We start from the raw sequence: 15,601 nt of genomic DNA, 5'->3' as shown, positions 1-15,601 counted from the left end.
CATTTTATAAGACGACAAGACATTACTCTCAAGTTTCACTTGGTTCAGCTAAATGTTTTTGAATGAGAGTTCCTATGATGCCTGTTGTGAAAGTTCACAATCAATGATTTTGCAGACTTTTTTTTGTATACACAATGTTTTGCGTAGATAGATGTCAGAACGGTGATAGGTTTCTAATAAAAATGATGGTTATTATACACAGTGTATGAAAAACGTGATGTGACGATGAAATACAATTTACTTCAGAGGTATCATTAAACACTGGGAATAAGAGTCACTAATTTTTAATTACACTTAATATTGCTACACAAGTGATAATTAAATCATAAGGAACTTGACCTATCTTCTCTTGACCACCCCCTTTTCAAGGACAATTAGTCAGTTGCCAACAAATGCTGTTCATGCCAGGACAGTTAGGTCAATTGGTTGGATGGCTAGTTTGTGACGCAGAGTGGTACCAACAGCTTGGCTTCAATTCCTGCACCTTCTCAACCTCTCCCCTTGCCTGAGGCATGGTGATCCTCCTGTAAAACCACTGAGTGGTCTCTCCCTGATGACAGAGCAGCAGTCCTGATGAAAGGTCTCGACCCAAAACGTCAACTTTCCTGCTCCTCTGGTGCTGCCTGACCTGCTGTGTTCCTCCAGTCCACGCTGTATCAACTCCAACTTCCAGCATCTGTAGTCTCGTTATCGCCCAGTGCTATGGTCTGTCAGGACTGTGGCGACTCGACTTTTACTTTCTCACTGACAAGGCGTTCAGTGAACAAATGAAAAGAATAAGTCAGCAAAATGCCAGTTGTATCTGCCTGTGAAGTTAACTATATCTTGGCTGGTCTAATCACCCATTGTAAAAGGATATAAAAGTGCCTCTTGTGGTGCAATAGCAACCTTTGAGGCAGGAGGCCCAGGTTCAAGTCCCACTTGCTCCAGAGATGTGTGTAATAACATCTGACTCAGGTTGTTGTAGGAAATATCTGAAGTATAAGAACTCAAACTAAGACTTGTGAATTCAACGTATCAAATATTCCTTGATAGCTTTTGTGTGTATAACATTGCAGTTGTTTATTCCCAGCAGTGCAGATTTCTTTTTTTGAGCCTCCTTGGTTTGTTATCTGAGCGCTCATCGATGATGAGAGAAGGAAAATCAGTCAAATTATTATGAAGCCCTGTTAAGGCCATCTCTTATACTATAAGCAGAAAGAGACACCCGTCAATTATTCAGTTTGACCACCACATTAAAGTGAAGTGATTTCATGTACTCCAAATGGCGATATGAAAAATGGAACTGGAGGAGGAGAGGTCTGGAGGGCACCAAATTTTGTTCAAGAGAGGGCTTCTATAAAAGCTAGTGAAACAGAGGAGTTTGAAAACAGGATTCCAGAAAGCAGACATCAAGCGACCTAAGATGTGACTGACAAGAGTCATAATCGAGACCACGTTTACACACAGGCTACAGTTACAAAAAAAATTGGAAATTGGGAGTTTAATTGAAATTACCATCTGCAGCACTGTTTGATAATGGCCAAAATTAAAGATCAATATTTGATTTTCTTCAACTGACCTTTAATAGCTTGAACTTTCCATAAGTCCAAAATTTGTTTCAAACAAAAAAGGAAAAACACCAGCTCAAATTGGCTGCAGTGATTCTCTGACCATAGGCAGCAACATAACCAACATTCAGTCTGAACTGAAAACAATATACATCAAAATGACTGAAACCAGTCACTCAGATCTGTATCCACTACACGATTTACAATCTTCTGCAAGTTTCACATACTGGGATGATAGTGGCCTGAAGATTCTCCAGTTTAGGAAAATAATCAGACTGGATGTAAGAATACACAGGCACCAGATTTTCAGCAGAGAGGGTGCTAGCTAGTGAGAGAAGGAAATAGATTTCTGGCCGAAGTCTTGAAAGGTTTGCTCTTTCTCTCTCTCTCTCAGATTCTCTCAAACTCTCAAAACATCAATATGGAATAATATGTATTTGTGGAGAACTCAAAAGGGATCAACAAATTTTGATCCTGCGGAATTTAAAAAAAACATCAAAGTAAACAATTGTAGTCTCAGGCTAAAATCTAACACTTCAAGAACCCCAAGAAATTCTTAGTACTATATTAATACTATTCATCATAGACTGTGAGTCATTCAGCACAGAAGCAGAACCCTTGGTCTAATTTGTCCATGCCAGCTAGGTTTCCTGGACTAAATTAGTCCCATTTGCCAGTGTTTGGCCCATATCCCTCTAAACTTTTCCTGTAGCTATACGTCTCCAAATGTCTATTAAATATTGCAACTGTATATGTATTCTTGATTCCTCTTTTTGGACATTCTGCCATTTTTAAACATTGTACATTTTTTGATGTTGCATTTTATTATTGTTCTTGATGGTAGTAAGTAATAAAATTCCTCTTTCAGTCAAGAAAACCTGCTCCTTAATTGTGACCAGGCTTCGTGTGTTTTGTGTGTGTTCCAGCTACTAGCTGAAAAGAACTAAACATCTTTGTTGCAGCCATCAATGGGGTTGAAAAGAGAGAATGGCCAGCGACGTCCTTATTACCTGGCTTTAAAGAGGATACATGTAAATTACAGCCAACATGGTAAAATTACGTTGCCTAATTCAAGCCAACTGCAAGCTTCTTAGAATACTTTGGTAATGCTCATTCCACCCAGTTTAATTTTCTTCCGAAAATTAACAGAAGCAATTAATAGCTGAAAGATTCTGCCACAAATGAGTTTCCTTCCCCTCCCAAACCCTATCTTGAAAATGGACTGCTGTGCAAGACTTTATTCCTGGAGAGATTTGCTTTATGGTTTTGCAGCAATCTTCCATTCTGTTTAAACTGAAACTCCTGTCATAAATGGATGTGGTGTGAGATTCTCTCAGGATATAATGGGAAGTCAGCTCAGAGCTGATTGGAGAAAAACTCCTGCTGTCTTCACGTCTGTAGACATTCATTGTTCAAACAATGTCTATATTTAACTCAGCTTTAATATGGATTTATTCCTTTCTCTCAGGATTGCTACTTAATAAGACAATCAAATTGATAATGATATTTTATATTTATATTTAGAAGCGTGATGGACAATTCACAGTCATCCAGCTTGTTGGAATGCTCAGAGGAATTGCCTCAGGAATGAAATATCTTTCAGACATGAACTACATACATCGGGACCTTGCAGCAAGGAACATTCTCGTGAACGGCAATTTTGTCTGCAAGGTCTCAGATTTTGGATTGTCAAGAGTTCTGGAGGATGACCCAGAGGCTGCCTATACAACCAGGGTGAGTGGACACATCAAGCAGCATTCACTGGCACTTCAACACTACATTTATGAATAGTGCTAGCCCTGGCTTAGTGATAATCACACTCACTTGGAAGATGCTGGGTTCAACCCTCACCACTGAGAATCAAAATCTTGATAGTTTCCTTCACTACCTCACTGGAAGAGACAGTGTAGTGTACTTAGAATAAAAATGATAAATGGTGAACTCTGTCATCAACAGTCCCATGCTGTCAGGACTCTTAAAAATAGGACAGAGAGAGCAGTATTAGAGAGCTAGAAATACTATGTTAGACAATAAAATGCAAATTAAATGTTTACATTAACTTCTGAGTGTTCAAAATAGTCATTCTTTTGTAACGTAGAATTGGAGATGGGGCAGACTTCAAGGGTGGGCAGTCTGGTTAAAGAGAGCAGCCTCAAGAATGTAGTATCGACATCCAAAACCTCAAGGCTTCATGGCAGGCAAAATCCATGAGAGTGGAATAGCACTGGAGTGAGACCATGAGAGCAGGAGCTATTGTATAAAACAGGCTATAATAATTGACGGTGCCTTCTTTAACAGAGGATGTTGAACAGAAAGCCCCATTTTCCCCCTCAGTTGGTCATAAAGGCAGCACAAGAACAATGAAGAATTTTAGGTTGCTGCACGGTTGTGAAAGGCATTACATAAATGCAAGTCCTCTCTCTCTGTCTTTCATTTGAACTTCTCCCTGCAAAGTCTGTAAAATTGCCTTCAGTTTGGAAGGTATAATATCTGGATTGGCTTGGTCATCTCAATAGCTGTCTGCCTAGTTTTAGTAGTCAAAAAAAAAATACCCATGAGACTTGTGGTCAATCTGGAGTTTGGAACTAAGACTCTCCAATTAATAACAAACTTTTTATAAATATTTAATTCTTGGAACTTTTAATTATTCATATCTAGTAAACTGATGTGGACACAGAATCAGAGAAGCTTACAGCAGGGAAGGATGCCATTCTGCTGTCTGTACCCAGAAACTGATTAGTGGAAAGAGCTGTCCAGTTTAGCCTCATGCTCCACGTGTCAAGTTGCCTTTGAAAGGACATGTGGAATATGGTTGCCAACTCAAGGTGAAGTGGTTCCAGGTTTTGTTTTCCCTCTCCGAATGCAGAGACATAACTGATTGATTGATCCTTCACTGAGTGGTGCAAGGAATGTACTTATTCCACCACTATCCACCTTTTAAGCTAAAACGGAAGCAACAGCAGGAAGACAGCTCTGGTTTAAATTCCTCTATCTTGCAAACCCTTTTACTCCCGTCAAGCTTCAGTTAGAGACACTTGTAATGTGAAAACCTTTGCATATTTTGTTGTACAGTAGCAAGATGCTTCTGACTTCTTCAGAATCACATTCTTTCAACTACTACGGAACCTGCTTCCATCACTCCTTGAATTGGCAAATCTCACAATCGTTCTTCTAGATTTTTTGATAATTGTCTTGTCAGAGTTCTCATTACTGATCAACTTGTAACACAAAACAGTTTCCCCCTCCTTCAATCAAAATCCCTCATTTTCGTAATCTGTTAGTACATAGACAAGGTTAAGATCAAACTCAAGTAGAGGAATCCACCTTCAGCAATCTTTCTCAGCCCCTTGTAACATCCTGGTGAGTGTTCTCTGCAAGATCTTGGTATCATTTCCAAAAGATGGAATCATACACAACACTTCAGATAAGGCTACGGAGATTTACAAAGGCTTAACATAATTTCCTTGTTTTTAATGTAGACAAACCCCCACTGATAATGCAAAACACCCAGTTCATCCTCTTAACTGCTTTAGTACCATTTCTTCACTGCCATTTAGTCAATATCCAAGATTTCCCTGTGTAATTATGAAATTATATGCACACACTGTTAATCATTTTACATTCATCTTTCTTTGCTCGTAAATTCAGTGACTGTGTCTCAAACTCATGCTTGCATGTGCCTTTAGGGAGGAAAGATCCCCATCCGATGGACAGCCCCAGAGGCAATTGCCTACCGCAAGTTCACTTCAGCCAGTGATGTATGGAGTTATGGGATTGTTATGTGGGAAGTTATGTCATATGGAGAGAGGCCTTATTGGGAAATGTCCAATCAAGATGTAAGTGACAAAAACTCATGATCTTGTTTCAACTTTGTACACACACACACATCGCTACAAATGTCTCACACTTAAAACATGCAGCAATGTTGTAAAAACATAAGAATGTCTATTGTACTCTAAGTTTGGCCTCTAACAACTTTCTGCCTTCCATCTCTGTGAAAGCATTGACATTTTGTGGAGATTCCGATTATGGTCTGGCCCTAAACATCTGTCAGTTATTTACAGAGTGAACTTCAACAGTTTTGCATTCACAGGCCATTCAACTGAACGAGACACTGCAACAAATTTGAGTTTTAATTGCAGCCAATGCCCATGTACCTTTTACGACGTTTCCAAGTTGGGAATCATCAACTGACATCTTTGACAGTTATCACTCTCACTCATCAAGTGACACTGAAACCAACTAGAGCACCTTTATTATCTTATGGACTGAGAAAGCAAAATTCCAGTCTTGGAATGTATCAGAGACCGAGCCAGAAAAACTCATTAAGACATTTGTTTTGCTGTGGAGTACCGACCAGGAAAATACCATTTAGCTCATCAACCACCACTGGCACTTTATCTCCAAATTAGGCAGACAGTTGGAAGGCAAAACCTCCAATGAGAGAAGCCATTTTAAAACACCTCCCTAATATATTGTTACTGCAATCAAGTTATTGCATTTTAATCAGTGAGTCCCAAACAGTGGGTTGCACAAGTAGTCATTTTGAGTAAATGATTATTTCTAACGAGTTTACAAGTTGTATTCAGTCAAACGGAATCTTGTTACCAAATACCAAGAAAGTATAGATTACCAGCCTCCTCCATAAATTATGCATTATTTTATAGTGAAGAACCAAATAAGAGGGAACAGCTCAGACATGGTCCCAAATGGCCTACTTGAGACCTGCAAAGTGGATTCCTAGAATAAACAACTAAATTCTGTTACAGAGAAGAAATTGAGATCCAGTGGGCCAGACTATTTTCATCCAAGCTGTATTTAATCATTTTGTATACCTAACAACTGTTGCAATAATTAAACAACTGTCGACTAACAATAATCACACTATTTTGGAATTAATTCAGGTTATAAACAAACAGTCAAAACAAAGTACTGCGAGTGTTGGGAGTAAAAACTCAGCATCTCTGGAGAAATGCCAATGTTGGTTGACTATAATCGCTCTCCATGGATACTACCAGGCCTGAGTTTCTCCATGACTTTCTATTTTTGATTTATTCCAAAGAGGGTTTCCTCCAAAGCTGTCACAATGATTTGCATAAACTGATCTATTTCTTCCTCTCAGTCCATGTTTGTAAAATAATTTGTGCACAACGTTCAAACTATTGCTGTCACTGATTGAGATGATGTCAGTGCGTCATTATTAATTGTTCCCTGAGAAGATCTATTTTAATTCATAATCCGGCTATTACCGTCATGATCTAGCAAAAACATATGCATTCCCCTGAATTACAATTGGAGGTTAATCTGAGCACAGTCACTGAAAGCTAACTGACTGTCCTTAAGGTAACAAAGCGTGGAGCTGGATGAACATAGCAGGCCAAGCAGCATCGCAAACGATGCTGCTTGGCCTGCTGTGTTCATCCAGCTCCATACTTTGTTATCTCGAATTCTTCAGCATCTACAGTTCCCATTATCTCGGACTGTCCCTAAGGATTGACTAGGAATATTCAACACAGCTAATAGTTTCTTCAAAAATCAAAAAAGTACCTCATGATTATTCATATCACACATTATTCAGGCCTGCTGTATTGTCTGTTAGTCTTGTTTAGCTCTATTTGTGGCCTGTGAACCATTATCATTGGACATTACTGCATGGTTTGTAAAATAATTTGTGAACAACCTTCAAACTATTGCTGTCACTGATTGAGATGGCATCATTGGTGACATTACTGCAAGCACTAGAAACTGTGGGTAACAAACGTTTTGTAAGTAAAAGCCAGGGTAAAACTGTTGCATTTTCTGCAGGTGATTAAAGCAATTGACGAAGGATATCGCTTGCCAGCACCAATGGATTGCCCTGCTGTCCTTCATCAACTGATGCTAGACTGCTGGCAGAAAGCACGTGGAGACAGACCCAAGTTTGGTCAGATAGTGAACATTCTTGACAAGCTGATACGAAACCCCAGTTGCCTCAAAACTCTAGCCAATGATGCAGCTTGGTAAGATTTAATCGACATTAAATGTGAAAACACAAAACCTAGCTTCAAAAGGCCAGATACATGATTAAAAGAAACTCATATTGACATGCTAGGAAAGGTTTTGGGCTCCTATTCACCAGAATTTCTTTTCCTGTGTATCTTCAGGTCAGGCAATTCCTTACAAGACCCATGTACTCCAGACTCATCAGCTATTACGACAGTAGATGAATGGCTTGACGGTATCAAAATGGGCCAGTACAAGGAGAACTTTACTTCAGCTGGTTACACCACACTGGATACTGTTGTGTACATAAACAGCAGGTACTGTATGAGTTGGTAAATTATTTTTAATTTACTAGGATACTGAAAATAGTACTGTTTAATTTGCGTGGGTCAGCATAATTAACCTTTGATTTGATAACTAATTCCTGTTACACTATAACTTACCGAATTTATCCCTTCTTCAGCTAATCATACTGGGCACGATTACAAATGCAGCCCAGTGCAATTCCTCGCTTTAAGAAAGAAATGAAAACAAGTTTCAAAGGCTGCAAGAAACAAGGCGAGGGAATCAAAAACTGCTTCGCAAGGTGTTTTTGACTCGATTTAACCTGGCAAAAATGCAATTTTGTTCCAAACCCAAATAGGCCTGAGGGGGCAAACCTTTTGATTCAACACAGCTCTGTTACTATGAGCAGTTCTTTTCTTCCCATGTGATTTCTTTTTGCTCATCTGGAGATGAAGTTTTGAGATTAGTTGGTTAACCAACTGCCAGAGAGAGTAAGTCCTGGAACTGACATCTGGTTAACCAAAACAATTTAAATTTCAATTGCCATCAGGCTTCATTCTGCCTCAACAATTAGCAACCATGTTTACCAAAGCATGTTTCTCATTTCTTCAGAGAAAAAGTACTGTAGATTTGAACATTTTAATTACACATATCTTGCTAATTTGTAATGAATATTCTGTGGATGAGCTCCTATTATTCACGTTAAATTACTTCCCTTTGAAGAGATTTCACTTGTTGGGTTCCAATTTGGCTATACGTTTAATTTAAGGCAAATATGTGCTTTCTGTGCTATTTTTAGTGTCCTTGATGAAAAAGTTTGAACTTTGTAGCAAAAAGAAATGCGCACGACAGATCTTCTCCCTTAAATTTTTCTGTAGTAACAGGCAGAGTGGCACGCAGACCCACCTGCGATCTCTGCGGACATATTCGATGCCAACCTCTAATTAGTTCCCCTCTACACAGAGACCAAGAATAGCCAATTCCAAAGATATATTACATCCTAGAAGAATTTATTGTTTTCTTGAGATCATAAGCAAATATACAATAATTATGTGTCCCATGCCAAGACAATCTTTCCCCAATACATTTCTCATCACTGACTAGAATTCTTATCTCAAAGCCCTCATTTATTAAATTTGCCTCACAATGCTGCATGCACTTTTACACTAAGAGGTTTTGTCTCGACCCTGTGCCCTGCTACTTCATTTTGCACCTTTTTTTTAGGAATCACTGCTTGATTTAATTGACCCTAACTTCAATCCCCTCACCAACCTTATCATGGACATTGAAATGGCCAACAATGCAAACAAATAATAGTTAAATGTTAAGTGATATCTATTGGACTTTGGGAATTCATGTATGAATATTTTTTGTTCTTCAGTGCCAAATTCTTGTTTCAGTGTGCCGAAATATTCAAAGTAAAGTGCCAGAGAGTTGGTATTGCCCTATCGAATTAGCACATCATTGGGAAAAAGCATGTAAAAAAAAAATGATATGGCAGACTGCCCTAATATGTCACTCTAACTGATTCTTTTTGGCCAATATCTAGTGACCTCTGCAGAATTGGAGTGACGGTGCTCGGACACCAGAAAAGGATCCTGTGGAGCATTCAGAACCTTCACACCATGGCCAACCAGGTGCATGGAACACACATCCAAGTGTAAACAGACTCCTTGCAACTGGGCATTGTGAGTTGGACTGTCAAAAAAAAAAGAGCCTACCAAATGCTTGGCTTCCTTCCTCTTGTCAACAGTTCTTTTATCACAGGTAAAAACAAAACAGACTTTCTTGAGAACACACATGCACCATTCATACAGCATGCGACTGTCTTTCTATTGAAGAAAATATTCATTATTGGCACATTCCAGTCATACTATTTTTTGAGAAAGGAATAGATAAGAAAAAATGTGAAAATGATAATCAAGGTTTACCAGAGCAAAGTATAGTTTCCAAATCAGAGATGTTTTTGCACTCTAGTGGAATCTTTATAATAGCCAGCAACAGTGATCTGTCTCCTAGTTATAGTTCCGTTTATATTTCATCTGACCACTTCTAGAGGCTGCCATCTTTACCTGGCTGAAAGCAGCCGAAAAATCACAATAAAGATACAACCCATACATTTCTCATTGTTTCAGTGTCATGACATCCTCTGTTAAGAGGTAAACACATTTAGATCATTGGGATTACACTGGAAATCCAGTTTTGACACAACCTGAATTGATAATCCCCAAATATCCACTGATTGAGTGAAAGTCGAACTGTCTGCCATAGCTCAGGTAGTTGAAAATCTTTTATATTCACTTTTAAATTAGGAAAACATGGAGGAGGATTCAAAAGACACTAGAAAGAAGAATGGGAAGAAATGGGAGGTAAACTGGTAGTTATTGATTAGGCAATGTCAAGTGTGAATCTTGCAGCTTTATTACTGAGTATGGGATTTGCCCTGTTCCTCTGAATCAAACAGCAGATTAACTGACTGAGCCAGGTGTAGGCAGCGGATGAAATTAATCACTGACAACAAAGGGGGAAATAAAAAAAAACTGAACCTTGGTTATTTTATACAATGAGCCCATGGATTCAAATCTACATTTCCAATTTTGTCTAATTCCCAAAATGCAGTTTGGATACCAGTTTCCGCAGGTTGTGTTTCACTTATTTTAAACGAATGGACTGGAAAACAAATTGCTAAATGAGAGGGAGCTGTCAAAAAGAAAGAACAAATGGAAACAAGTGCCAGGATCGCAAAGTCCATCAGTGATGACAAAGGAGAACTATGAAAAATAGTTGTTTGGATTCACACTGGGTTTTCTGCTTTAAATCTCAGAGAGGTGGAATGTGATTTTAGAGCCAGTATAAAGAGAAAGATCTGATTGGATCATTAAAAACAAGAATAAATATTTGCCCTTGACATAAAATAAACTCCCATCTATGAACAGATGTTTTTTTGCTCAGCAAGTGCAAGACTATGCTTTATAACATGTACGGAGTTTTGGAGTAGTTAACATTTTCTATATTGCATACAAACAATAATGATTTGACAATAGGTTTACACTGACTTCTATTTTTTCCTCCATTTACTTTATGTTGACTGAATGTTCAAAAGTGAAGGGAGAAATTCTTTGATAATTTGCTACCCTCCAAACTGTGTTCAATTTAATAGTTTGTTGGACACCTGACCAGATTGGAGGAAATATCTGTGGGGATGCTCACTGCAAGTAGGAGAACTGCAAAAATTGAATTTACTCAGCTCTACACAGTCAGTTCAGGCATGATTTCGTCTTGATTTTAAAGTTATAGCCATTGCATCTCCCTATACTGTAATCGCACAAAGTAGGAATTAGGGCATCAAATAAACCTTTGACCATAGCTCCAAGAAAACTGCTAAGTCTCCTCATTACAAAATATTTGGGAGTGTGGATAGCCTTTCCATTTCATATTTTCTTCTTACAAGTGAATCAGGATGTGCCAGATATCTATTCAAAGTCTATTATATTTGCACAAAAACATCTAATTAGATTACAAGCAGCCAGGAGTCAATAGAAAGACCAAAACTTCAGCTGGGAATTGCAGGGACTGCTTCTATTGTGCAAAAGACCCTCTTACCTACTTGTGACCATCATGAGATTCCTTGAAATCTGCCTTATCATGGAATAAACTCAGTTTCTGAATTGCAGAATAAATGCTCGAACTTTCAAAGGGCTGTTATAGATTGAGTCAAAACATATTTCCGTCAATGAATAAAACTGTCTCATCGATGTTATCAGCCACATTAACTCATTTAATTACAATTATCATTGAGAAATACTGAAATGCCAAGCGTACCTATGGAACTTTACCAACTTTAGGCAGTTTTAGAGAAAATAGAAATCATACACAAGTAGGAAGTTTAAATTTTATTAACATACCTGTGTTTGCTTCATATGTGACATTTTCTCAGATTGTTATTATGCTGTGGTTTGAAAATTAAAGGTGGGGGGATGGTAGGTCTATGCATATACAATTTCGTTATGTATAACAGACAGAGGAAGTCTTCCTGTGTAAAAATAATTTTCACGTCCCCTGGCCTAAGTTGTACCTATGTCTAATCATTTCCAAGAATACAGAAATGAAATGACACATCCAGAAGGAAGCATATTTCTGATGACAACATTGTGATGGTTTGGGTCAAGAAGCAGGTTCAAAAAAATGCAAAATAAAAGACAAATGTTTATGTGAATTGAATACAACCATGGCGTTTGTCAGCATCCTCTTTGTGACAAAGCGTATGCCATAGTTGTGTGCAGATTTCAAGCAGAAAACAATGATAACCAATTGTCTTTAACTCCATTTGCTAGACTTTTTGAAAAATTTGTGAGGAATCACTTTCAAAATCCTTACAAGGGAGTGATCTTTTCAATTGCGTTAAAGTGGCAATTAAACGTAAGGCAGTTTTGATACCCAGGAAGGAGTTGCTATCTCTGGAATCTTATTGGCATGACAATATGCTGACAATGTGTAAATGTGCATGCAAGAAAACATGTAGGTCTACCAGCTGCTGGGAGCACTTAGATCTGAAGCTTTCTGCAGGCCATATGTGGCATGCTGTGGCCAAGAAAGAGACCTCTGAAATCCAATGGAGTGTTTGGCAATCTCATCTTTTCACGCTGATTGTATAACTAAACTGTCGTCATGTGACCTTCTAAATCGAACCTGGACCAGAGTGATTAGAGTGACCAAGTGTTGCTGCACATTCACATTGTTTGTTGGAATAAGATGACAACACTTCAGGTGCAGCATACCCACACTATGGAGAAATATACAGCAACATTGGTATGAAATAAAGAATGAGTGAGAGGCTATCAAAGTAAAAGATGCATATCAAAACAGTTTAAAGAGGAAGTAAGGTGGTTCAATTCGCTGATAAATGAAGTAGTTTCACAATGTGTTCACCTAATTCAAAGCAAATTAACAGAGATAGGCTTCAGTGTAACTTTACTTGTACCAGACTTTAGACAGCTTAAAACCCTCAGTACAAGAGGTTTTTAACAGTGCACGACTACCATTTTGTAATAGCACCATGTTGACGGTAGAACAAAAGGAAGTGAATTTTGTACCATATTGTAAAAAATGTACAGTGTGACTGACATAAAAGTATAGAATGTTTATAGTTGTGAATTTTTAAATTACTAAACTAAACCGGCTCCATCACTAAGAGCAGAGTGACCAAACAAAACTGCTGCGGTGCCATAGGAAAAGTTTGCAAATTTGTGAAGAAAATAACATTCATGTTAGTACAAGGTTAGCAACTGACCTGTGTGTTATAAAGTTTTGTTTAATAATATACTTAGGGCTGTGTCAATCAAATGATTGTAATTCAAGTAACAAATGAAAACGGGAACTTCAATGTAACTGGTGAGCCTGACATTGAAACAGCTGCTATATGTGTGGTTCAGTACACCAGATCAATTCTCATCTGCACTACAACAGTGGCTATACTTCAAACAAGTGTTTTGGTGACTGTAAAGCACTTTGGGATCCGCTAAAACAACAGCATTGACGGTTCCGTCGAGTGTTCTTTGCAGACCATGTTGTACATGAATTGTAATGCAAAAATTATTTTAACCCTCTTCCCTGGCTCAAAGCACTCCACAGCCATCACCATTCTACAAGGCATAATGTTCCGCTCCCTAGACATGGTAAAAAGGGGAAATAATTGGGCGAATTTGCTGTGTAGAGAAACTCAGCCCTTTCTTGCCACCTCTGCAATTAAATGCTGAGTAAGGGGGGCCCTGGGTGACTTGGAGATTTTTTTTTGGAAGAAAGTTAACCTGTTCAGGAATATTATCACACACCTTGAGAGCAGGCTGGACTTGAACTCGAGACTCCTGGTCCAGATAAAGGGACACTGCCATTGTGCTACAACACCACTCAAAGCCTACTACATGTGACATTCCCAGGCAGTCTCCCATCCAAGTGTGAATCAGGCCCAAGTTTGCTTAGTTTGAGATCAGGTGAGATTGGACATTTTCAGAACAGAATGGCCGTAAGCCATGGGTAATAATTAATACCTTTATATGGTCAATTGATAGAAATTTAAATGCCTCGGCTCACCACCTCCCTGATTACTTGGCAGGCAATAAACGATCCCTGGGAAACCAGGATGGTCAGCTTGTCAATTTTTGGAAGTCTCTAATTTGGTACAATTCAGAGGCACAGATTGAGGAGGGTAGTGACCTCAAAGCCACTGCCACCTCCTTTCCCTGATCTCTGACATCACTCTCCTGGTACAAAATAATAGCTCTGGTCACTGGATCCCCTGGATTAGGTCTTAACCAGAGATCATTGGGACCTCACCTATGCATTGCCTACCAGTTTATGGTATGGAGTTCTCTCAATGGTGAGGATAGAAACACAAGATGCTTTCCCCAATACTTTGGCCAAAAAAAAAGCCACCTTCAGTGAGTAGATATTCTACTGGGATATTCCAAGTTAGGAAAGCAGATAAAGTGTTACAATCGCCTTTGTGCCCTGGAATGTGATTGTGGGAAAACTTAAGAACATCTATGCATCCCAATGCTGTTTAATGCCCAGCAACACCTAGAAAATGTGCATTAAAGGTGAAGCTTTGATCAGGTTTGACTATAAAAGAAGATTGTTGTTCATTCATTCTCAGCCTTCTGTATGACAATAGCATTTAGTTGAAGGGAGGTAGAATGGTGACTTCCTGTGAATTTGTGCTCAGACTGGAGACATCTCTGCCAAGATGGTAGGGGAATCCCTAATGTAAGTGCCACTTCAGTAAAAATAATTCTTTTTTGTAACCCTGACAACTCCTTAGCAAGATTAACGTTTATGGTGGGTGCTGTATCCCAAAGTGCCTAATGGCTCAGAAGGTTAGGACCAGTTTAATGGCTGTTTCAATGTGATTCATGCATTATGAAATTCTCTATTGCATCATCAAAACAGTCAGTTGGTACAGCCCTAAATGCTGATGAGCCTGTTTTCAGCCTGAATGTGAGATATGAGACTATGGCCTTTTTACCATGTACGTGTTAATTTATGCTTCTTAATTTGTGGTCTTGGTTCTCTGTTTACTGTATCAAGTGACCATTGTTCCTCAATTTTGCTTCAAGGAGTTCGCTGGTGGCACATCAGCTTTGTTTCAATTTTTATGTCGCTGTAATAAATATGCAAATATTTTTGATTTTTTTTCACCTACAAGTCTTCAGTCTCCAAGTTATTGAACCTTGTTTCAACAAAGTGGAGGAAAGCTTCACTTTCCACCTCGTGTTTAATGTAGAAATTTTCTAGTAAATAATTTGCTGGCAAGATAAGAGCTAAGGACACCAATCAATGCTAGGGATACTCATTTTATATTTTCCTTCAAAAAGACATAAAAGTTGTTGCTATTGGAAATAAAAATGTTAGATTGGTGAAGAAGGGATGACTTGATTGCTGCATATTGAATGGCTTTATCTGGTACTCATTCTGTCCCAGAAGCTGTACGCATAAAGTGATATTTGATGCACAAAGTGGAAATAACTTCCATTCCTGAGCAAAGCTGCAATGTACAAATAATGTGGAGAAAAACATAATCCAAATCAACAAAAAAAAAGGTTAACATACAACATTATCTGATATTCTCATCCACGTATGTAGTTCCTCAAATGTTCCCACTTATGCAACACATGTTTAGCTGGGAGCACTTCCTTCTTTGGCATATCCTGGTCAAGCCTATGCCAATGAACTTTAATGATCAAGATGTCCCACTTGAGTGACTCATCCCTTCATTTGTTTCATTCCTG

At 38.5% G+C, this 15,601-nt stretch overlaps 1 protein-coding gene across 2 annotated transcripts in view; it reads left to right on the top strand.

Annotated features, from left to right (window-relative positions):
• The window catches only part of LOC125457606 (ephrin type-A receptor 3), a 340,233-nt gene extending 325,223 nt beyond the window's left edge, over positions 1-15,010 (top strand). For both annotated transcript variants that reach the window (XM_059651018.1, XM_059651017.1), the window contains exons 13-17: positions 3,075-3,284; positions 5,237-5,386; positions 7,356-7,549; positions 7,694-7,849; positions 9,367-15,010. In XM_059651018.1, the coding sequence (XP_059507001.1) occupies positions 3,075-3,284; positions 5,237-5,386; positions 7,356-7,549; positions 7,694-7,849; positions 9,367-9,481 (825 nt within the window). In that variant the 3' untranslated portion in view covers positions 9,482-15,010. The remainder of the gene's footprint in view (positions 1-3,074; positions 3,285-5,236; positions 5,387-7,355; positions 7,550-7,693; positions 7,850-9,366) is intronic.
• Positions 15,011-15,601: the final 591 nt, after the last annotated feature.

Source organism: Stegostoma tigrinum, chromosome 14, assembly GCF_030684315.1.
Source record: "Stegostoma tigrinum isolate sSteTig4 chromosome 14, sSteTig4.hap1, whole genome shotgun sequence".
NCBI lineage: Eukaryota > Metazoa > Chordata > Chondrichthyes > Orectolobiformes > Stegostomatidae > Stegostoma > Stegostoma tigrinum.
Note: the sequence above shows the minus strand (reverse complement) of the source record. Positions and strands in the feature narration are given on the sequence as shown.